The sequence below is a fragment of the Phlebotomus papatasi genome, chromosome 3, assembly GCF_024763615.1.
Source record: "Phlebotomus papatasi isolate M1 chromosome 3, Ppap_2.1, whole genome shotgun sequence".
In the NCBI taxonomy this organism is placed as follows: domain Eukaryota; kingdom Metazoa; phylum Arthropoda; class Insecta; order Diptera; family Psychodidae; genus Phlebotomus; species Phlebotomus papatasi.
The window spans coordinates 36,561,111-36,588,367 of record NC_077224.1 but is presented as its reverse complement, the minus strand read 5'-3'; the positions used below and the strand labels follow the sequence as shown (position 1 = coordinate 36,588,367).

Here is a 27,257-nt window from a genome sequence, read left to right as displayed (position 1 = left end):
TAAATAGCTTTCATAGATAAACCTAGCAAAGCAATTTGTGTCGATCACATCCTTTTCGGTTCCCAAAAGCTACACTCAGGAAGTCTGATTTGAACAGTAAAATGTTTTATTTTTTCAGACAGAGAAAAAAAATGATTACAGGGATAACCAATAATTCATTTTTATCACAATTGTCGTAAAGCTACACGAGCTGCACAAATATGTACTTCAGAAAAAGTGTAATCCAAAATTGTGTAATTTTAAGTAAGTGTAAATTTAAATTTGTGTAATTTTAAGTAATTTGACATTACAAATTTTTAAGTTGAACCACATTGAATCACGTCTCTGTGGTGTATTCAAGAAACCCTCGGGAGCCGCAAGAACTTCCTTAGAAAACCGAAAAATTCTCCAGACTTTTCCCAGAAATTTCTTTCCGGTAATTCCACGGGGAATTTTCAAAAATTCCAGAAATATTCCAGAGCATTCGGGAGTCTCTATTACTCGGAACAGTCTCCGGAAACGTCGTCGACGGAAAAACCGGAAAATCTTGAAGAAAACTTATAGGAATGCTAAGAACTGTTAGTAGCTCGGAAATACCTTCCGAAATTGGAAAATCTTCGTGAACCCAGGAAACATCAGAAGAAATCCTCGGAAATTGTTGAGGCATTGATTAACCCTCTTAAGTATTTTTCACGTCTCCACGGTATGAAATTTTTAAATCAAATTAGACAACAACACAGTTGTGTAAATTTTTACACATTTATTACACACTTTGTGTAAAATTAAGCAAATTTAGCATAAAATAGGTAGATGAAAATCATGGTAAAATAGTCAATACTTTTTACAGTGCGCTAATATTACACAAAATTAATTAAAACTTAAATTGAAACTGAGGGAGTAGTAAATTAAACACAGGGTAGATGTAAACACAGATTTTTATGTCTACACTAATTGAAGTTCTGTCGACTGTTTGTTCAGGGAACAAGGATACTATCTATAAATTCATATAGGTCCCAATGAAATCCAATATATATGAATAAAAACGTCGCAGTGTTTACAACTACCCCGTGTTTAATACTGCCCCAGTTTCCCTGGTTTCTTTTCTTTTTTATTATTCAGTCATTTAGTATTAAAATTTGATTTATGATCATTTTTCACAATATCGCTGATCAGAACTCTTTAGAAAATTTTACACACAGCAGGTAAAAATGTACAAATGGGCGTGGCTTCAAAAGAGGCGTTACAATATGAAGTATCTCTTTTACCAAGACTAATTTAATTACTTTAAAAAATAGTGAGGCTTTTATGCTAAATTTTGGTACATTCACTGAGAAAAAAGGCGGTGCGATTAACTTTTTTTCCTCGTAACTTCAACACATTTTTTAATGTTAATTTTACACCCTTTTAAGTATAAAATTAACATGCAAAAGGGTAACTTTAACCCACAATACACCTAAAAAGTATAATATTTACACCGATTTCGGATCAATAATGCAGCGTAAAATTGACATTTCCGGAATGTTATTTTAACTTTTTCGGATTTCTCTCAGTGTTGAGATAATTTAGAATAAAATCTAAATTGGAATTTTGAGGTTTCTTCACTGTTTCAGACATTTCAAATGGTCAGAGTGAAAAAGAAATTCACGAAGAACTACAAGCCATACACTCAAGAGTGAGAGAATTCTTCATGTTTCTTTTCGTCTTTGACCAGTCTAAAACAGTTTAGTAAGGAAAATTCAAAATTCCAATTTAAATCCTATTCCAAATTACCTCATTGTACCCTACATAGTTTTATAAGTAGGCGTGGCCAATTTGTATTAAGTAGAATATTGAAGTTATTATTGATTATTATTGGAGTTGTTATTCAAGTTATTACATTAAAAAAGGTACGTCTACAAAAAAAATCTAAATAAGTTTCTCCTTCTTTAAAATGATTCTTCTCTTGCACTATTTTTCAGCGAATTCGAGCACTCTGCGAATTTTCCTCTGCCATTGCTTTAAACTTAGACAATAAAAAGAGGGAACTATATACTTGCAAATGATTGATCAATAATTGATTTATGTTGATAGACACATGAAACATGGAGATTGATGGGTATAGAAAATTGTAAAAAGTCATATCAACACACTGTTTAATATGCTTTTGTCAACTATTATCACAGTAGAACAGTGTCAGAGGGGGGTACACATAATAATTTAAATTTAAACAAACAAAAGAAGTGCAAAAAAAACTTACCACATTGCCTGAACTGAAACTGGCTTGAAAATATGTGTCCTCCCGCAAACACTGACACTAAATCCACTGGAAATTTTAAATAAACAAATAATATGTTAGAAAATTGCCTTTCGCGCATTTGGCATCCACTAGAATTCTATGCTAAAGGAAAACATTGTTTGGAAAATTGGCACAAGAAAATAGAATATGAAATAGCTCAAACTCACCCATCTCCATCCAAACGTATTGATGTATCCGCCAAGATGCGCAACACCAAACCTACTGTAGACTTTTCATTGCAATCAATACCCAAAAGACACGATTCCTCTTCATCGTAGTTCCTGCCACACAATTTAGCTGACCCACAACAGTCAGACACACAATCATCATTTGTACACTCTGAGCAAGTCACTTTGTCACATTTCCCATCCCTAATGCTGTCCTGATGACCATCTCCTCCCCCACAACACTTTGTTCTCACATCACTTTTGTCATCTACCTGACCACTGTTTGACTGTCTGTGGCATTGTCTCGTGCACGGACAACTTGCAGTGAGTCTGCGATTGACCGAACCACTTGTTGCACTCCTCACCACCATCTGACTCTGCATCTTGCTGAGATGGTGCTGCTGGCAGTCGGGCAGTGACAATGTCTGCTGCAGACGATTCTTCACGAATCGTGACACAACCACCAAGTATCTTGTGCGACCAGCGCGTGCAGATTCCAACTTGACAGCCTGTAAGAGATGGAGAGGCATCGGGTTGAGGATTCCTGCTTTAACGGTTAAATCAATGTGGAAAAAAGCAGCATATGTGTAAAAATCTTGGGTTAATTCTTATGAAACAAAAATTCGCCAATAAACACATCTATTTATTCACTATGTGTAATCAATTTTTATTAACTTCCTAAAATCTTTTAAAAAAAATCAAAGAATAATATTCAAGAAATTCCTATTGAATATCGTCGATATCGTCAATGTCTCAATGTTTATCTATCAAATTTATTTTAAATATTTTAAAGAAAAATCTAGCATCAACCATTTAATATCAATTCTTTCATTAATTTAATAATGTTGCATAGGGGTAAATGGGGTAATTCACAGAGCTTCAATATTTCTTCACAGATATTTCACAAAACTGTTTTCAAACCAATTCCTGTTTGTATCACTTCAGTTCTAAAAACAGAAAAACATATTTTTATGAAAAAATATGTTTGTTATACATATCGATAAATAAAACTGCCCCACACTTCTCTAACACCTGTTTAATATTTAAGGAAAGTAGCAAAAAACAAATCATTTGAACAGAATATTAATAATTTTTATGATTTTATTGTCAGGTTCATAAGTATTCTTTGCAATAAAACAGCCTAGATTTTTCTTAACACACGCCATACAGTGACAACAATTCAATTAGGTACACACAGTAAAAAATCGTGTAAACAAAATAACGTGTAATTTCCAAATTACCACTAAAAAATGTAAATGTTAATTTTTGCCACTATTAGGGTAAGTGTACCAAATTTCGGCCAGCTTGCAATTCTGGCCACATTTTTTGTTCCTCGAATTTCCATGAATTTTTAGTTTTTACATACTCTATCTAAAGATTATACAATGCAAAAGAATAACAAAAAATGTAGCTTCGACAAACGAAAAGACGTGAAAAAGATATTGGAAGAATTCCCGAAGGGCAAGAAACTATGAGAATGAAGCTGGCCGAAATAGAGCACCAAAGCTATGTCTACATTTTTGTTCATTTCAAAATGTATTAGGAATAAATTTAAAGTAAATAAAGACGATAAACTGTCTACAAGCTTCTAAGCAACACTCCTAAAAAGGAAGGAATGAAAAAAAAATCAATTTCTATTAAACATATTACATTTCAAACTTGAGATTTTGGCGCTTGCATGCAACTATGCCGAAATTTGGCACACTTACCCTAAAATGGTAAATTTTGTGTAAAAAATAATTTATGTAAAAATTTTCAGCGTGTAATTCAAACATGTAATTTTTACCACTATTCAAGTGGAAAAGTGTCACTTAAAAAGTAGTAAATATTCTGCAGCGTGTAAAATTTGGTGCGTGTAATCAGAAACGTGTAAAATCGCCATTATAGTCTGACAGCTGCTGGAAGCATCCACCTCGGTGAGTATTTTCTTTTTAGTTTTTTTTAGTTTTATAACCTCTAATTTTGAGAAAAAAGACCAAATCCCTCAAGAAAAAAGTGAAATACTCCTGCTAGTGTGTATTTTGAAGGTTTTATACGAGTGATTGCGAAAAAAAATCCAGTGTTGAAATTTACGTGTGGCGTCACTTTGAGATGCATTCGATCTGTGAATATTTTTTATCTAATTTACAGATCTGTCACCAAAATCGCTTTTTCAAAAAAGAAATTTTTCCAAATAAACGAGGCAAGTTGATGCTAGACATGGAGGAATAAAAATAAAATTATAATTATAAACATGGAGGAAAATAATATTAGATGAGATCATATATTCTGTCAGTAGAAGAGGTAAAAAGTTTGGAGTGGTATATCTCAACTCCTGATGAACATAATTGGATGAGTGAACTATTGTTGGAAAGCTTGGTTCATTAGCTTTCAGAATCTAGTATATGTAATTGGCTATGGGTAAATCATGGTCATCCAGAACCATTTATGTCGAAGAAGACACTTTTTGCAGCGTCATTTTTGACCATCTACTGCTGGGACCAGGAGTGACCCACAATTCTCGCACTTGGACTGTTCGTTAGAGGAACTCAAAAGGTATAATTTGTATAAGAAACTTTTTTTTTGGACGTCTTACTTTTTTTTATTCATCGACTTTTGCAAGAATTTTAACATTTTATACGCATAGAAAAAAATGACAGAAATCCTTCTATCTCATTTTCTGGACAAACCAATGAAGATATCGACTTGGAATGTTCTAAGTACTCCCCCATAAGTTGATCCAAGGAGTCCAAATATCACATCAATTTCATCCCCACGTCTATCCTTCTCCTCCAGAAACCACTCTTTTAGGATTTTTGTAATTTTTTTCTTGCGTGTAAAATGTTAAAATTCTTGCAAAAGTCGATGAATAAAAAAAAGTAAGATGTCCAAAAAAAAAGTTTCTTCTACAAATTATACCTTTTGAGTTCCTCTAACGAACAGTCCAAGTGCGAGAATTGTGGGTCACTCCTGGTCCCAGCAGTAGATGGTCAAAAAAGACGCTGCAAAAAGTGTCTTCTTCGACATAAATGGTTCTGGATGACCATGATTTACCCATAGCCAATTACATATACCAGATTCTGAAAGCTAATGAACCAAGCTTTCCAACAATAGTTCACTCATCCAATTATGTTCATCAGGAGCTGAGATATACCACTCCAAACTTTTTACCTCTTCTACTGACAGAATATATGATCTCATCTAATATTAAACGCTAGAAATTACACGTTTTTTTAATTTAACACACTCCTTTTTACACATATTTGAAAATTACATTCTGAAAATTACACGCTGAAGATTACACATTTTAAAAATTACACGATTCCCAAAATTACCACTATAATAGAGATGTCAAAAATTACCTACTATTACAGTGGTATTTATTTTTTACTTGCAGTGTTTCTAAATCCCTTCTCAGTTACGTATGTCCTTAAAAAATGATATGAAGACATTAATATAGAATGATTAAAACTTAAAAGATTTTTTCAAGACTTTTTTATAAAAATTAATTTTATTTTAATGTTGTTATTTGTTCGAGAAGTTTTGTCAGACAAACAAAACTGTATGAACAAATGTTTGCAAAAAAAAACAGAAAATACTTGACAAATGATCATCCAATGAACAATGTTTGTGGAAAAGTACAAACATTTACGAACTTTTTTGCGTAATATTCTAATTCTTAGAATTAATTCTAATTTTCTAATTTATTTCTTATATTCTGTATAATTCTGATTCAGAGGGACTGCTTCTAATTAAGTTATTGGCACTGTATGCAATAAATATAAACAATTATATTAATGTGAATAATATAATAAAATAACCAGTGCAATATTTTTTTATAATTAAGACATTTATGAATTAAATATCTCAATAAAATATTCAGATGTTTCGATTCATAGAAATTGAAGTACTCTTAAAAAAGGAATCTTTTTTTAATTAATTACTTTTGCATTAGTTGGAAATTTTTAAAGTAGGGTCGGAGAAACGTCTGTTCGACAGGGAACCCCTATTGACACTTTTGTCAAAATGTTGAAAATTATTTAATGTATCTAGTAAAATATAAGTAATATAACGTTTTTTATGTAATATACCTTTTACTATAAATAGAGATGTTCAATTCAAATTTCATATCCCAAATAGTACAGAGTAGGATGTCAATAGGTGCTGAGCTGACACGAGTTCTTAAAGTGTCAATAGACGTTCCCTTCACCCTAATTGATTATTGTAAGATTGTAGCACTCCTCAGTGCTAATTCCTGACTTAATGCCACATTGAACATTAATTTGTTTTTCAATATTCTTGTATTTGATTGAACATCAAAATATTCATAAAATATTTTATTTTTCTAATTCTAAAATATCGTAATATTATAAAAAAAATACTAAAAATTGATTCAGAAATGCAATCGTTCTAATTATTAACTAAAATAAAATTGTACGTTTTTGTCCCGCCCGGAGGTTGCAATCAATGCTAAGACGGCGATAATAATTTGAGAGTAAATTCAATGCAAATTGTTGAAGTATTGTATTCTCTAAATTAGATATTTTTAAATAAAATTTAAACTCCAAAGATATCAGCCAAATTATAACTTAGTCTGAATTAGTTTTTGTTCCTTTGAAAAAATACATTTTAAATAGATTCAAATACCCAGAACATCCCCTACATTAAAATGTAACTAACTTAGAAAAAAATCATTTCATGGCAAACACAAAAAGCAACCGTCATGAGTGCAATTATAGCATTAAAAAGAGAAAATTCTAATGTCGTTAAACCTGAACAATCAACAGGAGAAAAAAAACAGCGCAGAAAAACTATTTTATATGCAAATTCCATAACAATTCTAATTTAACAAAGTTCGAACAAAAGAAAATTATAAACAGTTTAATTAATTTATTTCGCCAATTAAAAGACTCAAGGCTAAGTTTTGGCAAAATTTTTTGCTCTACCATCTATTTCTAAAGGCCAAATTGAATTATTTTGATAATTCCATTCAAACAAAAAATAATCGATTTCAATTTGAACAAATCAATTAGTGTCAAAATGCTTTTGAATAGCTGTCCAAATCTCTTGGAATATTTCCCATTTAAGTGATTAATTTCAAAGTCTGGGCAACTTATATTTCAATGTGATACATCTGCAATATATTTTAAATCATAACGTATCTTAAAAGTCCGACAGGGCATTCAAGGATGTGATACTCATTCTTCATCAACACAACTTGAGAAATTAATTGCATTTCATAATCTCCAACATAGACAGATTATGCGTCGACAACTTTGAATGTGATCCAAGGGCTCTCTCTTGCAAAAGCATTATAAAAAGATCATGGTATTTTTTTCTCAGTTGCATAATCCTGGCATATATTGTGACTTCTTCAAAAAGAAAAATAAACACCTCAAACTCTTTTGGTTGCTTGAAATTTATCTGGGAGAGCAATATAAACAATTCCTTAATTTTTTTGACAACTTAAAATTCCCATATCTGGCGAATCAGACAATTTACGAAAAAGGAGTGGCAAAGCGTCCCAGTCTTTGCGAAGTGCTCGAACTGGTAACTTAGATGCTATACCTCAAAAGTACTTTCGTATCATTTACCGCTTACCGGTTCTCAACCAATTGAAGCGATTCATAAATCTCTCAAAACATTGCCCAAAGTAACTTAGGAGTAATATAAATGAATTTTGGATAGTTATCGCTTATTGACCTTAAAATGGGTAATCTCTAAACTAAAACATCTCTCTTTCTTTAAGGTGAAGGGTGGGGGAAAATGAGGGGCTTGTTAATGGGCCAGGGTCGACTTATGGGGGAGGGTCCCTCAAAGGCCCCAAGTTTCCATCTCTAATTGTTTGACCTCTAGACGTGGTAACGGCCGAGCAGACAGACGCACAAACAAGCAGCTTGGCGTCATTTCTCAGAAATCGTCTGAAAAAAGGTCCCTAGGCGGTGATCTCTGGTCTCTGTTTAGTGCGAGCCAGGAGAGACATTAGCTCTAAAAAAAAATGCGACCAGTTTTAGTGTAAAATTCTTCCTGTTTTCGTACACATTTCACGAGATATCTCCAAAACTACGTAGATTGCCAATTTGGGGTTTTAGGTTGCATGTCCAATATTAAATTGGTTTTTAATTTAGATTTGTAATTTTTGCCAATTCATTCTACAATGACAGAAAACATCTAATAAACTCAGAAGTTTTTTCGGCACGCTAGAAACATATGGGAAACATATGAAACGACATGCCTCTGGTTCGAGCAGCAAAATGAGATCACGTTGTTAGAGCCCAAATAGAATCATGCTGATCCTTGAAAATATTTAGTCTGTATAATTTAACAGTAAAGAATCCGATAAAGGACATTTACGAAAAGATCAATAATCCAAAGCCCTCAGTGTATCACAGTTTGGGATAAATTTAATCAAATATCATTATTATTATGAAATCTTTACTGTAAAATTGTAAGGCTAAATATTCTTGAAGATCAGCCTTATGCCCTAGACATACTTACGACTTAAGCCTAGATACGGCTTAATGTAATTATATTCAAAACAATGATCAAATTACATTTCCATCAGTTTCTGACTAATCGGTTTTTTTGGCTTAAGCCGAGAAACGACTTAGTGGAAAATTAAAGAATTAGTCAAATCATTATTTTGATTATAATTAACTTAAGCCATCTCACAGCTTAAATCGTAAGTGTGTCTAGGGCATTAGTTTATAAGTTAAGACTTAAGTTAAGACTATTTTTAGAGAGGTATAAGATAAGACTATAGTTAAGACTTAAAGAAAAAACGGTTAAGTATACCTACTTGCGGTCTCACGGGCACATGTCCATAAGTTCATTCAATCTTCATAAACATATCATTTATTTTTCCCCACTCGTCCCGTTCTACGAGAAGACATTTCGTCCATATTCGAAACTGCCCTTGAATCATTTCTAATTACGGTTTTTCAAGAAAAAAACTTAAAAGGATCTTAGAGAGCGTTTTTCTTATGTATTGTATCACTTTGTATTCATTGAAAAGGTCTTTAAATTCCAGATAAACTAAAACCAGTTCCAAGCGATTATAAATCGGTAATGCCCTAGACACACTTACGAGTTAAGCCGAGAGCTGGCTTAACATTATTAGGGCCTTGACAGACCTGAGGATTAGCCGAGAGACGGCTTAGCGTAATTATATTAGAAATAATGGTCAAACTAAATTTCCATCATTTTCCACTAAGTCGTCTTTCTACTTAAGTCGGAAGTGTGTCTAGGGCATTACAATCAAAATAATAATCAGATTACATTTCCATCAGTTTCTGACTAATCCGTTTCTCGGTTTAAGCCGAGAGACGGCTTTGTGAAAAATTAATGGAAATGTAATCTAATCATTATTTTGATTATAATTACGTTAAGCCGTCTCTCGACTTAAGTCGTTAGTGTGTCTAGCACATAATGAAGAGATAAATAAATTGTAATCGAAACGCAATGGTATTACACCTGCGCTATTTTGGGTTATCTTTTGGGTGATTTATAAATCGGTTTAAATCGGTTATAGACCGATCAATAAGTAATCTAGAACTTTTGGGCATCGAAATAACTAGTTCGAGCATTCTGCAAATTTGAGACGCTTTAACATCTCTTTCTTATTCGAAAATCCCCTCTTACTGTCAATCTCTGCAGAAATATCAATTGAAAGTTCCTGAAAGTTAGATTAATGTTATCTTTTGTGTGTCTCGGGTGTGAGATTGACCTTTTGGCTGAGTTGAAGGATGGTATAGAGATAAAATAATAATAATATCTTTGGTCGCTTAACACGCGCTCACTCTCTATCTCTTCGAGAAAATGTCATTACATAGGAGAAATGCTAATCTATAATTAAGTTTAAATTCCACTTCCTGCCCATGATGAGCTCAAAATAGACCAAACCATTGCCATATTGTGCTGGTTGAACCCCATTTGGAAGGATGAAACAATTAATTCTCTTTCTTCTCTTTTTTTTTACACACCCCACTTGTCAGGAATTTTTCCAACGAAAGATTTTAAGACCAAAATGCCTAAAAGAATTAGCCACATCAATCATTTCACGTGCTATTGTTCCATTTAGCGCGTTTGGTGGAATCCTTCCTGCTATAGCGTTTAACTAATTTTGTGTTTGGTGATGAAGAAAAAAAAAACATCGTTTTATCACTACAATTAAATTGCGTGTCTTGAGCACACAATTTCCAATTCACCATATTATTTCTGTCCGTGTGCAAACAGCCTTTACTCTTTACAGATGGTCGAGGTCACGATTTATTGGCATCGCTCCAAAACGTCTCTCTCGTCGATCTCGGAACTGATTCGGTACTTTTATGGTCGCGAGAAGAGAGCACACCGACTATTACCCATTTATACAAAACGCATTTTGCAACCTCTATCTCCATATGCAACAACTGTATCACAATCTGTATTTAAACTTATATGCATTGCATATATAAAATGTCCCAGGAAGACAATACCCAGAAAGATTTGTGTGGATGGAATATTAATGCAGATGAAGAAGAAGAATAGAGAAAAAACAATTAATTCTTTTTTTTTCATACCATTTTGAGCGTTTCCTCTGGGCGCAGCAGATAGAACATCGACTGAAGATGTTGATGAATATCTGACGAATTCACCGTACTCGATGTCACCTGACCACCTCCCGGCGCAGACACCTGTCCGGCCGACTGGCCACCTCCTGTGTGACTCGATGACGACATGGATGTTGAGGATGAACACGTGGATATGGCACTTAAACGGCCAAAATCGCACGATGCACGTAAATGCTCATTTGATCCAAGCATAAGAGCTGATCCTTTTCCAGCAAAGTAGCACTCACTGAGGCTACACATTCATCAAAAAATAAAAACAAGATAAAGAGAAATTGTCAGCAAAAACAACAGGGTTATGAAGAAAGAATGATGTACAATGTACAAGTTTAAGGTCTCACTGCCTTGGCTATGTTTATTTCGGCCAATAACCCAAGATTTACATTAAAAATGTACCTTTATATTATACTTAAAAATTTCATTTACAGAAAAGCATGGTAGATGATTAATTTTAAATTAATTCTACCAAAAGTATTTGGAGGACATTTCTTAAACAAGTTCACAAACCAACTAAAAGTTCTTCTAAGTTCTTTTAAGTATGAAAATGCTATGCTTTTCCCCAGCCTCTTTGCTCTACTTTCGTGATTAATCAAACAAGAAAATGCCATCTCAGGCTTAACTTTTCCAAAAAAATCTTCAATTCAAAATTTTATTTCAAAATGGGATAGATCATTAGCATGTTCTGAAAAGTTGTAGGAAATGAAAAACTGCGTTTTTTAAGAAAATGTTGTGACGAATTTTCCTCTTAAATAGCTAGGGGTATTGAATTAATACAAAAGAACTCCCTTCTACTTCCATAACACGCCATTGGACCTCCTATAGACCCAACTACCCGTTCTGAAGCCAGAATTTCAGAATATTGGCTTAAATATCATTTTTATTACAATTAAGCCCTATACTTCGGGAGGACAACGCATATGCGTTTCAAAGTCTGTGAATAAGGTAGAGAAGGAGAAGAGCTTTATTTTACACTTTTATGACCGAGGTAATCGATGTAAGTCGGTCCCCCAGAGTGCATTTGTGAGGAGTGAGAGGGACTCGACTACCCATATTCGTAAAAATATATAGATAAGAAATAATTAAAATGGAAATTAAATAAATGAGGAGTAAAGAACTTTAAATTATACAGAAAATAATTAAATTTTTGTTAGTAAAGCCCTAAAATTTTTATAAAAGTAGATGCAATTTATATAATTAAGCTTTCACTACATCTTTTAGATCAGAGAAATATCATGAAATCGAAATTCGCATCCCCTTTAGTTCTTAAAAAGTTTTCATAAGTGCATTTCGTACTAGCTGACTTAAAATTGGCAACTAAATTTAATTTACTGTGATATTTAAAAGAAGAAGAGTGCAAAAGAGTAGGATAGGTCTATGTAAAACCTTTGAAAAGAAATGGATATGAATTTAAATTTCGTGAAATTTTCCTCTTCTATAAAGATGCATCTGAATCATTAACATCTAAGATGCATGATTCTTTTGCTATAAAATTTTCATGAAAACGTCCCTATTTTTTATGACCCTGGAACACCTTTTAGTTCAGGAAAATTTCATGAAATCAAAATTCACATATATTTCCTTCTCAAATGTTCCACATGTACTTTATCTCGCTCATAAACGTCCTGCTTCTTCCTTTGAAAATCACAATAACTTCTAGTTCAATCCAATGCAAAGAGTTTGATAGGTAAAATACAATAAGTTTGAGAAAGGAAAGGATGTGAATTTTGATTTCACAAAATTTGCCTGATCCAAAAGGTATGCCGGAGGGTTAAAGTTCTAAATTGACGTACTTGTAATTTTGTACTTCTTATTAGAACAGTTCTAATTTTACTTACATAATTTTTGCTGTTTTCAAAAATAAAATCATTTTATAATGCTCAGCGTACAATAGTTTTGTTTGTAAATATGTTTTCAAAATTTCCTATGAGAGTGAGCGAGATGACTAGATCTAGATCTCACTCACTCTCACTTACAAAAGTTATTGTGCGTTGGGCATAAAATCTAAATTTCTATCCTGCATGTTTATCCCACTTTTCAGTACTCTTCTTCTTCTCTGGATCATCAAAATAAATTCAATTTGGATTTGAGAGCGTAAAAGTAAGATAAACTTGTTCAATACGTTTAAGGATAAACGGTATGGAAATTTTAATTTAAAAACAAATCCTGGAGGTATTACAAACGGACATAACGGATTTTACATTTAAAAAAATAAAAAAAAAACTTTTAAATACATATTGACAAAAATCTAGACTAGACGTGACCACGAAATACAAAATCCAGATTTATACTCCTTAAAAAAAACCCTCAAGCAAGTTCTTTTATTCTTATTAAAGACATTGGCGGGAAAGTTAATTTAACGCCTCTCAAAATTCTCTGTTCCTATCTAATTCCAAAAAACAATAGAACAATTCTCTATGATGACAAAACAGATGTTCTGCCCAACCCTGTTATTCCCTCAAGAATGCCAAATATGTGGAATCAGGTCAAAATTTTCGTCTGTCAAGTCTCTGTGTATTTTATACAAATTTTACGCAGGGAGAGACACACCACGAATATTTAACATGTCATCAACCATCATGACGAATTTTATATAAAAAGCCACCACTATATACGATGTGCGGCTTTTTAAATGGGAACCGTTTTAGCCAGCACAATGCCACCGCAAGTGCTCGAGAAAATGATTTCTCATAATATTATATGTAAGTATATAGTGAAAATTTTTACGACTCTTGCACTGACTGTCCGAATAAATATAGAGAAAAAGAGAAATAACATATATCTACATAAATATATATTCCCAAATTCGGGAACGCGCAGAATAAACTCCAATGGCCAATATTGCAATTGTGTTGTAAATTCAGTGTCAGCACAATCGTGCAGTGAAAATGTATACAAAGCATAAATCAGGCGTATATTCATTGAAAAAGATAAGTGAAATTGTAAAATACAGCATTTATTCACTTTCAAATAAAATCACTGTAAATCTTTTTGCTTCCCTATTACTTTTTTTTATTATTTCTTTGATCATTTTTGTATGACAGTGAATTTATTCAAAAAGTCTTCTTGTTTGGCACTATAGTATATGGTGTTTAGTGTGCGCACGAGAGAAGAAAATTGTGACGTTGCAACCGACACAACAATTGAATTTCATATGGCAATTCCGCTTATTTTTACTCTCAAACCATTTTATTTTTGCTTTCTTTTTCCCGCCCCCAACCTCCCCCCTTGCTTTACGCACAAAGAACTCTCTCACTCTCTAAAATACAATTTTCTATTTTAAATTTCAAAGTTCTTTCACGTGGTGTCTCGGAAGTCTGTCCAAAATACACATAAAACAAGAAAAATTGAATCACGAACGGTATAAATTTAATTCAAGAGACATTTGACTGGTATTACTCAAAACACAGCCACTAGCCGCCCCTATGGCTTCGACTTAGATCTTACTTAAACAAATTTTCCTATCTTATAGCTGGAACTTACAGCTCAGATATAGCGCTCAAATAGGATTAACTCTTTTAAATGGGTTATCTTCTTGGGATCACCGCTAGTGGTGCTCACGTCAAAAATATGATTTTCGAAATTTTGAAGTCGAATATAGGTGATTATGTTTTTGTTGTATTTTTATGAAAACTTAATACCTTTAATAAAGAGACTTGACACTAGTTCTGAAAAATTTAAACATTTATAGATGATTTGGAGTCGAAAATGCAGTCAAGCAAAGAATAATGCAGGTGATGTTTTATTGCTTCAAACGACGACCGACGCAATATTTCGATTTAATTTCGCATTAACCAAATCATCGCATTAACCCACAGTCGTAAATCTACCAATATCACCATTTTTAGTGTAAATTTTTTCTCTCTTGATAAACAAACTACTGAAACTGAACTTCTAAAATTGGTTTTCATTTTCTAATTGTAATTATTATTAATTTGAAACTAATTATTATTAATTTGTAATTGTTTTGGTGAAAAAGTTTAAGCACCTGACTTGAATTTGGATTCTGCGACATTTAAACAATGGAAATTAGGTAAAATTAAGCAAACGGAATTAGGTAAAATTTATGGAAATTACTGTTATAAGCATAAAGTAAGGGAGGGGCTCATAAGCATCAATGTTATAAGTTTGAAATGCGATATTTTCAAAAAATCAATTAGTATTGACAATACTAATTGATTTTTTTTGTCACTCTCTTTTCAGAAAAGTTGTTTAGAGACCTGTCAAGCTGTTTATCGTCTTTGTTTTTATTTAAATTAGTCTTAATACGTTTAAAAATGAATTCATATGTAGAGGTGAATTTGACTCAAATTTTGGACACCTTGGTTGCAAAGTTAGACACTTTGGTTGTAATTTTGGACAGCTAATCCGCCGCAATAGGATGCCCATTGTTCTCCAATAGGTTTTTCAATTGGTTTCAAGAACTAATCCTACCAAATCATCTTCCTGTTTATGTAAGAGTACCGTAGAATGTCACAAAAAGCCCGGAAATTTTCTATATCATTCATTAAAATGAGTTGACTTCGGTACTCCACGTACGCGCAAATTCGCGCATTTCCTGACCTTTCCATGAGTCTTTTAAGGCTTTTCTCACTACGCCTCGTTAGCAGAGATGATCTTTTGTTCCTCTACGCATTTATTCAACCTAGTCTCATAGAAGCTGAAACTTCGCTAAATTTCGCGAAGAAAACACCTCTCCATATTAAGAAGAATCACCTCACTGGTGAATCTCTGAGAAAATTGTCCATTTTTCACACGAAAAACGTAATTCACAAGGAAAATCTTACATCAGCAGAGGAATTCTATAACAGTATGACAATGTCATGGCAAAAAATAAAATTTTTAAAGTGGTTAATTAGGAAAAACTAATCAAATATCCGATTCATTTCACTTATTGAGAGCTACATAGAGCCCTTTCTAATGGACATTCGATGCTCACTCGGCTTTAATGTTATTCTATGCCCGAATTTATCACGCTAATTTGTCATGTGACATTGTCATATTGTTACAGAATTCTACAGGTCAAATGTACAAATCACCACTAACGTGAATCAACACAATATTTAATGAATATTTAATATTACTTAAAAATATCGAAGGAAATTTGTTACTACTTCACCACAGCTAAATAAGACTGAAGTACACGAAGTTCTGTCATATTTCTCGTAAGAAATTGCTCATACTGAAGTTTCAACAAGCAATTTTAATTCAAATCATATTCAAAATTTAACGAATTTAGTGTTAAAATCTTCCAAAAAGAACAAATATTTAGATAAAATTCATTATTCATCAAATATTGGAATAAAAATACATAATTTTAATTAATTTATTTTTAGTGTCCAATTTTACCCTCAAAGTGTCCAAATTTAGAAACTGTCCAAAATTATGAGCTCTTCCCCTACAGCAATCAATTAGAAAAAAATCAACTGAAAATAGTGTCTTCCTATAAAACTTATTTTATTTTAACGAAAAATTATCATAGTATGGCGAAAAGCGGGTAATTCACTCTACTTGATATTACGGAAAGTATTTTAAACCAAGAAAACTTCCTACGGATGTCCTAACACCTTTTATAAATTCATTTCAATTCACTCACTTTATACGTTTGAAAGTAATCTCTGCATCAATGAATAAAATTGTCATTTGCTGAACAAATTGGATTGATTTAAAATTCCTCACCCATTTCGCACTTTCATTTTCCATAAAATTTTGCCCATTGAAATAAACAACTAATCAACTAACAAACCCAAGCAGAATATCAAGATTTCAGTAAGAAACCTCACAAAGGGGAACTGTATAAAGTTCAGTAAATTATTTTCTAACTGAATTGATTGTGTTTTTTTATCATATTTTTTTTCCTACTGTACTATGTTTGAATAAATTAATTTTCGTCTGATGAACCAAAAAAAGTAAAAGGTTTTGTAGATACCATACACCTCGTGTTCAAGTTTTTTTCTTCACCCAGCAGCAAAATATACCATTTATAACGGCCTAATAGTCACAAAACTCATTCAACTTGTATACCTCACCAAATATTTACTGTTTAAATTAATCAAAGAATCAATGAAGAAGAAAAATTGTCAACACACGGTTTGACGTGTAAAATTGCAAATTGCAGAAGAAAAAAACGAAATAAAAATTAAAACGTTATCCGTTTACTTTCTAAATCAGCGAGAAAAGACGTCTTTTGACATACAAGTATTATTTTCAAAAAAAAAAAAAGAATGTTACTTAAAATACTCTATGTCGCCTTGATACAATTTGCTACTCTCTTGGGGTATGGTCGAAGGCAAATATACAACAAAAATATTCATCATAAAATTGCTACGCTGGACAAAGCGTTGTGCTCTGATAACTTTTCAAACTTGAAGGTTACCGTCTCATATATATACATCATAATTTGTATTGTGTATCACTAAAAATAAAAGAAACAGAAGCTTGAAGCTAATACCTTTTGATCGTCTTCACGTTCTCCTCCTCATCTTGCCCATTGCCCGTATCCTGCAATGACAGAAAAAAAAACACAAAAGATTTAGCCCTGAAGTCTTTGCAAATCAAACGCATGTTGAATAACTTGTTAGATACGTTTCTATTTTATCAAAGTATTTGTACAGGAAACTTATATCATCTGTCACTTATTGTTTGAGTATGTAATTAAATATCTTCTTTTTTTATTTATTAACTTATTTACCCATAATAGGTTGGGTATCGTTGCATAAAAGATATAATGTATGTGGAATAGTTTTCTCACAGGCCTTATTTCAAGTTTGAGACAATTGACACATATTTCTTTATTAGATAATGTCTTCAATTGAGCCACAGAATGATGCTTTTGATGGAAATTTGGACTTCTAGTGATAAGCTGTACTCAATGAAGATAAAATTAAAACACACGTAATTCATCTTCATAATAACTAAATTCTAGAGATAAATTTACACTAAATTTAGAACGATCTTCAGTTGATTTTAATTTGAAAATGGAATCAAGTAAAATGATCATTCACATTATTCCTCTTTTCTTATTTTAAATATTTTGACCAAGAAAAGTGAATTACAAATGCAATTTTATATTTGTCCCAACCTCGAAAAACCAAGGCATATTTTAAATAATATTTTAGTGACAAAAAAAAAATCTGTTTGGGTGCAATTTCCATGTCTAGGTCATTCAAGATACAAATAGCAATTTGGATTTATGAAACTTACATTTTTGTCTCAAAAAATAAAGATTACTTATGATTCCCAACTGAATTTTAGGTCAAATATAAACAATAGAACAAAATTTTGGAACATTACTCTTCAAAATTGGCCCTGTTTTTTTTTTAATTAATTTTCATTCAGAAAAATTGCTCTTCTTAAAATTTTGAAGAAAAAAAAATATGAAAAAAGGGGTTTCGTGGTGCAATTGGTAAGAGCGTTCGGCTTTTGAACGGTGTGACCCCGAATCCAACTGTCACAGTTATGTGATAGTCACATAATTCAAGATATTTTGATCTGTATTATTCGGCGATTTTCTTTTAAATCTCGATGAAAAGTACTGAATTAAAAGAATTAAATTTTCAGAAAAATTAGAGAAAAAAATTGAAGGCGGAAATCTGAATACGTTGATTGGAAAACATGGTTGATCGATGAAAAATTCGATAGTGAAAAGGTACACTTTTAATTTTTCTGAGAAATTAAAATTAGTGAATATGAATGGATTTTCGCTTTATTTGGAGCAAAATTAACTAAATAATGAAACTGAAGTATAGAAAATATATAAATAAGAACTTAATACTGCATTTATCATGGGAAAAAATGATGTTTCCATTTGGAGTAGTGAAAAGTTTCCATTTAGAACAGATTTTGAATCAGCTTAATTTACCCTAAAATTCAATCAAAATAACTTTTATATTGTTTAATTTTTTTAATCAAATTATGCACATTAACCTAATAAATCAACTTTTAGACACATGTCAAAAAAAAATTGACATAAAATATCTTTTTAATGTAATTTCGTGTACAAAAACCTTTTAATTACTTTGCCATAAATCGTTTAATGAAACATAAGATTTATTCCTCTTTTAGCCAATTAACACTCTTTCACATGACATTTTCCCTTCACCAAATGAATTTATTTTAGTGAAGAAGCCAACAGAGATTCTCTTTCACTTGATATGTTAATCCCATTGAGAATAAACTGAGATCAGTATAAAGTTTATTAATGACATGCAAAGTTAAATAACACCATCGAGTTCACTTTTCAATAGAGCGAAGAAGAAAAAAAGGGTATAACCGTGAGTATGAAAATGTAATCGTGTCATTTTCATGAATTCTCTTCTATTGAATAAAATACCAAATAGACAAACAGAATAAGATAGTGTAAAAATATACACAATTCAATCAACATTTCCCACACAATACCCGCCAGACACGACTGTGCAATATTTAAAATATATTGTAGAAGGTTTATATATGAATGTGCAAAAATCTATTAAGTAATTCCCATTATTTCCCTACATAATAACACTACACATGTGAGATAAAATCATTTCACTAACATCTTCATCATAATTTACCATATAAATAAAAAAAAGATCTGTTTGACTCTTTTTTTTTTAATTTTACTCACAATGGGTATGATATACAGCTCTGATTCGGAGGGAAAATATATATAATTATATACGCATGTGTGTCAAATGTTAAAATTTTTATAATACATCATTATCTCCGTCTCTTTCGTCTACATTTAATAACAATATTGTTATTGTGTAGTATTTTGTAATAGAATCGATTATACATTAAGTATTGCAACACTTCTTTTTTCACAGCATATGCTTATTTTGATACAAACACTTGCCGTTTTATATTGATGTTGTGGGAAAAGAGATCTTCCAAATTGTCTTTATACGTCACCTACGTCACACACAAAATATTAAACAGGTTGTTTGAAAAGTTCGCATAGAAATATTAAAAATAAACGATAGAATTACAAATTATAGTCGATTGTTTAGTATCATTCTTAATGTGAATCTTTGCTAAGTTTCAATTCAAGTCAGTGCCTATCTTTCATAATAGAAAATCTTAAACTACGTGCAGTTCTCAGTTAACACAAGGTAAAATATTACTAACGCAATGCTACAATTTAGGGTATTTTCCATGAGAAGTACTTTGTCCAATTGCATATAAAATAAACCCTTCTTAAGTACTTATTAAGCCCTAAATTTAGGCATGTTTTGGGCGATAGTAACAATGAGAAAAAGTAGCCAGAATATGTTGGGAATATATTTACTAATATGTAGATAGAGTTGAAACCATCTGACATAGGGTAGAGTAAGCCCTTTTCGCCACCTTAAGGTTTTGTACCCTTGTAATTCTTACAATTTTTGTCGAAATAAAAAGAAATTTTCTGTACAAGTGCTTTGAAGCATTGTCTCTCTAATGAACCAGGAGACTCTCCGGGAATTTTTGGGCATCTAGTTGAAAAAATACATTTCCTGCAACAATGCATGTTTCAGTACTTTTCGCCACCTTGTAAACACTTTTTCGCCACTGTGTAAGCACTTTTTCGCCACTTGTTTTTAATTGATTTTTAAGAAACAGCAGCTTTCGAAAACCCGCAAAAGTACATTGCACAGTACTTTTCTTATTTAACACCTATATTAGACAATTATTAGAGTATTTCGAATGATTTTTTGCACATTTTTTGTTTGCGACAAAAATCAATTGACAATTACGTCTGTTTCAACTAAATTCCGCGAGGTGCGCCACTTGTAAAATGCTTGGAAAAATGAGTGGCGAAAAGTACTTACACAGCCGAAAAAAGTAAGCCCTATTTCACCAGATCCGTATTTCTTTATTTTTTTGGAAAACATTATTAAATAATGATATTAGAGCGAAGCTTAGTTAATAACAAAGTGACTTTCAGTGAAAAAATATGAAATACTGTACTGCAAAAACATAAAATATTGCAAGACAATTTGTCTGAGCGTTGACAAGTTTATTAAGAACTCCATATTTTTTTGGTGACTGTTCACCTTGTCGACAATTTCTTCAATTAACTTGCAAATAATCTAGTCGGTGGAGCACCAGTTATGGTGTTCTGATCCGTTGGACTAGAGATTACGAAGTAATAGTCATTTCGTAGTTCCATGAGCTCATAATTCCCTGAAAAAGTGATTTTATTTGTAGGTGGCGAAAAAGTGCTTACTGGCGAAAAAGTACTGACTCTACCCTATTACAGAAAAATGTAACCTCAAAATGTTATCAAAGTTGGATTTTAACTTGCAAAATTCTTCAGTATTTTAATGATAATTCTATTTTAAGTGTAAAACAGTTAAATTTGCGAAGTTTCTTTTGATTTCATAAGTTTAACTGAGGCCCTCCATTTAGCCTCAGTACCTTTAAGTTCGGGAGTAAAATTTTACCAAAACGGTCCAAACTCTGTTAAATCTTACCCTCAATTTGCTATACGAGATTGTGAATTTCGAAAAAGTGCCTAATATTCTGTCAAAACTTTTTTTCAATATTACAAGAGATATTTCTGCAAAGTGTGCGTCCGGATTAACATAACTCAAAACAAAGTGTTGATTATGCCAAAATGATAAATGTGAAAAACCATTTTTTTGCGAAATAAAACAAATAAATAAATAAAAAACGTATAGCCTTACAACCCAAATAGACTCAGGCTGATCCTCAAGAATACTTAGCCTGTAAAGTTGGCAGTAAAGAATCAAGTAAAGGAAAATTTATGCAAAGAACCCCTAATCGATGATCCTAAGCCCTCTCAGTGTAAGCTTAGAATAAATCTTTACTGCCAAATTTTACAAGCTTAATCAGGGGCTTCTCGACATTTCATTTTTCCATACGTTTTTGCATAGAGGCACTGAAGACTATTAGCAAGTTCTTTCCTAAAGAGAATTGACTTATCAGTCTGATATATTTCGAAATCGTGCATTAAAAACTATCTAAAAATACATATTTCATAATGGTCGCCGAAATAATACAAGAACTGCGAGCAAATTTGCTTAAGTGGCGGTGCAATACAAGATTTTAAAAAATAGCTTCACTTTTCATTAGGCTTGATGGGCGCGCCCCTCCTCAGGAATAGTCTCAGGAGTCAACCTGAGCCTATTTCGACTCTTAAGGTGACTACTTAAAAAAGAGCTTAATCGAAGGTCCTTAATTATGTACTTAATCTTAAGGCATAGTCATGCTACTTTATTTTCTCTATTAACCACAAAGTATACTGAGGTGTTTGTTCGATTTCATATATTTTTAAGTATTTTGAAGTTCCACGACTCTCTAAAATTAAGTAATTGAATTAATAACTTATTAAGTAGTCTCCCACAAATCTCACTCATCTCTGTGTTACCCGAACTTTTCAAACAACCCACATCTCTCTGCAATGACTGATCTACAGTGTTATATTTCTTTCAACAAATTTTTTATATATCTGAAGAATTTATTTAATCGCTATATGAAATGTGGCGCTTTATTTTAGAGCAAAGCAAAATAAAGAGAGAGAGATAGACAGATTGCGACTAACAAAGAGATAATAATAGTCAAAGGGAAAAACAAAACAAAAAAAAAATATTTCAATCTAACACAATGACGAATTGATATAAAAGAGCTTCTGGACAAAAGTCAATTTCTCCAACCAAGCAATTGTCACTTAATTGCGACGTTGTTACATAAAATATCCAACTAGTACTGGAAGGTAAAAATGTAGATGTTGTGCAATTTGTATTTGATATTCTCATTTTCCATCATATCTTGTTGGTTACAACCAACACAGCCCATAAATACAATTTTTCTCTCTCTATATATACTACACACTTCAGCAATGAATCACTTTTGATCACAAAATAGATTGCCAATTGAACCATATATAACAAACATAATAATGTGAATATGTACTTCTTCACCCGAAAAATTTCCTATACAAAATTGCAAATACTGAAAACATACAATTTTCGAGGTAAAGATATGAGATAAGCAAATATCTCATTAACGATAACCCATCACTTGTGAGTCAAGTATGATGATAGGAAGTTCATTGAAATTATTTTGGACTTTACTGGCATCTCTGACATGAAAGACTTGGGCTAAACCCACAGCTAGCAAAAGAACACAAAGAGAAACCTTCAAGGGTGCTATAGTAAACAAAGAATGCCCTCGAAGAAAATCAACCTTACCTTTGAGGACATTTTAAAGCAGCATTTAAAATCACATTATTATGAAAATTTCAATCTTAAAATGCCCTTTTATTTTAAATTCTACTCTTTTTTATTTTTTTTTAACTCCACTCCAAGTTGCACATCATTCAAATAAGCAACACAATAAGACATTGCGAAATAAACAAGATATATGAGATTATGCAAAAAAAGGTATTTTCAGAAAGAATTAATACTACATATACCTAATTTTCAATCACGACCTTAGTCTTTCTAGATCGAAGATTCAATCATATAGTACGTGAGGAAAAATTAGAAATATCACGGTATTATTTAGAAAACACCACTCCTTTTTGCCCTCTTTTGCAAAACCTCTTATTTCAAAATATATAAATCTAGTATTTCAAGATGCTGTCTCTCCAATTTAACTCGACATCTCAATGTTTTCTTTTTGTAGAAAAAGAGATTTCCGGGAAAGTTCTTTATCAATTTTCAAGGCGGCTTTTGAAATGTTTCGAAAGTCATTAAATTGACTTTGATCTTGAAGTTAATAATAAAATAGCTTTAGTCCATTGGACTCTTTTAGGGGTCGGGAAATCCTTCTATTTATGATCATTTGAGATTTAACATCAAGGTCTTCAATTAAATTTGAGAAGATTGAAAAAAAAACAAACATTCTCAACTGCGCCAGACTATTTTATGTGAAAAATTTTGGCCCTACATATATTTATTTCAAAACAGTATGATAATTTTCTTTATCGGGTTTGAAGGTAAATTTTTATTCCTCGAATTTATGCACATAAATTGAGGAAACCTTTTTTTTAATAGTCACATAATTCAAGATATTTTTTTTCTGTATTATTCGGCGAATGCTTTTCAAATAATTTATGGCATTCATTTTGTCAGCGTACATTTCGGCAAAATTATTTAAACTAATTTAAACAAAATGTTCCAAAGACTTAGTAAGTAAATATGTAATAAGACGGTTCAACATAATTATAATCAAAATTATTCCCAACAATTTTCCACTAAGCCGCCTCTCGGCTTAATCCATAAGTCTGTCTAGGGCATAACTTGATCTAAAAATTCTATTTAACATTCCGCGAAGCGAGAAAACGACATTAAAATATTCTTCTACCTCTATAATAATAATAGTGGTACAACGTTAGAGGAATAGAGGAACTAGGCCTTCCCACAAGGGAAGTTCGGGACATCCATTATTATTTTTCTTTACACAGGGATGGGGTTGTCAGTCCCATGCCCCATGGAGTCAAGTGCAGTGAAGCTCACTACACACCTTTAACGCCAGAAAAATTCCTGATGACCTAAAGGGGATTCGAACCCGGGACACTTACAGTAGAACCCCGATATAGGCCATCGCTCTATAGTCCACAATTTACCGACCGTTGATTTCAAAACACAGATTTTAAGTTATGTTACGTTTTTTAGTACGCGACATGCAATTATGTCATAATTATTTTAATATTTTTGGCAAACTTAATTGAGTTGTTGTAATAATTGTGATACATAATGAAGAGAGCGAGGACAAGTATCACAATCGCAAAAGAAAGTGGAAGCCGTCGAACAATTTCAATACTAAAAGTCGTTTATAATTTAAAAAAATGACATGGACTCTAGTGCGACCCAAGTGTCAAATCTCTAACCAAACATGGCCTATAGCGAGGCTCTACTGTATATCATAGAGCAAGTGCTCTAAACACTTGACCCATTGAGTACCTCTGCCTAGCTGTATTTTCACGTATTTGAAGAATTAAAGTACCTAAAAGTTCTTTCCCGACAATAATTTCGACATCAATTTGGGTAATTTTCTAAAAGTTGGACTGCGCCGAATATCGGACATACTGAAAGTTGGACTATAAAACGTAGATTGACCACACAAAACACATGAAGTTTAACTGTTTCTTAGGTGTCCGCCTTAAAAATTTTAACATATTGAAAAATAAATCATGCAAAATCGTCTAGTTTGCGTTAGTATGCGATAATTCCTAGTAGGTTAATAAGCTGTCTCTGACAAAATTAATTCCAATTAGAAAGAACAAATCTTTCATTTGCATGACCTGCAAAACATCAGGCTCCAATCATAAACCCTTTAAGCATAAAATTCTGGTTCAACACTTAAAACATTGTTTAAAAAAAACTACATTGAAGAAAAAACAAATAAGCATATAAATGCCTCTGCCACAATCTGGATTAAGTGCTCGTTGAATTTTTAGCCTTTCATGAACCAAATTGCTATGGAAGCTCAGCATTCATTAAAGTCTATTCGTCTTCAGAATAAACCAACCAACGCCCTTCACTTCAATTGGAATCCCACTTTCACATAACTTAAGTCTTACTAGAATTTGACCTATTTCTTTTCGAATTTGTTCAAAGCCATTCCTATCAGTTTGAATACAAGCTGCTCCTCTATCCATCGAAGATTTTGATGAGTTTTTTTTTTTGAACTTCTCAAAGTAACTATCTCTTGGGTAATCATGTGTAGACTGGCAAAGGAAAATCAAACAAATTTTGCTTGAGTAAATTAAGCGTGATAAGATAAAAGTGAAAAGGGACAGAGACATTTAGGAGTAATTTTCACCATTGAATCGTGATGATATTGTCATGAAACAGTAGCATCGAGCTTGTGTCTCTTGGTGAGTTACGTCTTTCTAAAAGTGAAATCGTCTCATTTGTGTTGCCGGTTTTTTTTTTCTGTAATATAATTTCCAAGTCTTCCAAGCAAAGTATATTTCTAGCACTTTGTCGCTTATACGGCAAAATGTACATATATATCTTTTGCAGTATACTTTAAAATTAATGTTGGAAGACACGACACTCTTGCCTCATCCATTCTTCGCAAAGAGTCGTTGTCTCTCTCCCCATGTTTTCCCATCTCTGTGCATTACACCAAAAATAGTCATAACGCCAGGCAGTCTACCGAGTGCTTTTTATTCATCATGCCTTATTGTATGTCTCTTCAGCACTCTAGAGAGAGCATCATGCTATCGACAGAATTAGCTTTTCGGTTTTGGGATACACTATATACTCAACCAATGACGATCAATTGAAAACCACTCATTGATTACTCACATTGGCATTTGCTAAATGACTCCAAGAGTGATGTAGGTCACGAGGACGATAAGTGTCTGCAACATTTGTCATAGTGGGAAGTATCTTTTGCCACCAGTTGATTACATTCTTCACTCGATGCTGCCCTGTCGTTGATGAAGATGAAGACGTGATTTTGCTTCCGTCTTCGTGATCTATTTCACTATTCCATGCCACAGATATTCGACGATTTAATGGCGTGAGAACATCCAGCATATTTAACCCACGAATATATTAACACTCTCTTCAAATCAACCACCAAAAAATCATATTAACAACTTATCTGTCTCTTCTCTATATTATCCCTTCTTTTGAACTTCAGATCATCAACACCCAAATCATCACAAAGAAATTTAACGTTAATTTTTCTCTGTCACTTCTTTGTCTTTTCCCCCAAGCAGATAAATTTATTATTAAATGTTGTATCTTGCAAAAAATAAGAGAGAAGATGACACACAAGAAAAATTTCATCTGCCACTTTTATCGCCACAAACACCAAAAGAAAAACCAAAAATAAAGAAACTTATGCTTCAGGGTAGAAGAAGAGTGGCAGAAATTCATCAATCGCCAACGAGATTCGCAGAGAAACTGAGCGGCTCAGACTCTGCTGAGTACTTCTTTGGGGCTCAACAAAAGTCGTCTCAAACAGCGTATAGTATAGAGAAGTCGTTGTCGTCGTCGTAAGCCACCAGCAATTCAACACAAATATTACATACAAAAACGTGGGGGAAAGCTCCGTCACAAGAGCCAATACTGGGGAAAATTGCGACGACATTGCGCGCAGTTTCTTTCAACTCATCCACAATCGTACATCACTCAAGAGAGCATAAATGTTTACAAATATAGGAAAATATACACAACAATTTTATTATAGATGTTGTGCATACAAGGTGGCTCATTACACATGCTAATAAAAGTTGATTGATACAGAAGAACGCAACTAAAATATTACATTTCGTGCAAATAAAAAAAAATGACTAGTTAACTAACCGAC

General features: G+C 32.5%; 1 protein-coding gene across 2 annotated transcripts in view; it reads right to left on the bottom strand.

The window, feature by feature from the left end:
* The window catches only part of LOC129805524 (protein phosphatase Slingshot), a 63,365-nt gene that overhangs the window by 29,086 nt on the left and 7,022 nt on the right, over positions 1 to 27,257 (bottom strand). For both annotated transcript variants that reach the window (XR_008752094.1, XM_055853489.1), the window contains exons 2-5: positions 17,455 to 17,504; positions 10,959 to 11,241; positions 2,422 to 2,930; positions 2,216 to 2,281 (exon numbers count right to left, since the gene is read on the bottom strand). Coding sequence is in view for 1 of the 2 variants with exons in the window: in XM_055853489.1 (XP_055709464.1) it covers positions 2,216 to 2,281; positions 2,422 to 2,930; positions 10,959 to 11,241; positions 17,455 to 17,504 (908 nt within the window). In the remaining variant the exon portion in view is untranslated. The remainder of the gene's footprint in view (positions 1 to 2,215; positions 2,282 to 2,421; positions 2,931 to 10,958; positions 11,242 to 17,454; positions 17,505 to 27,257) is intronic.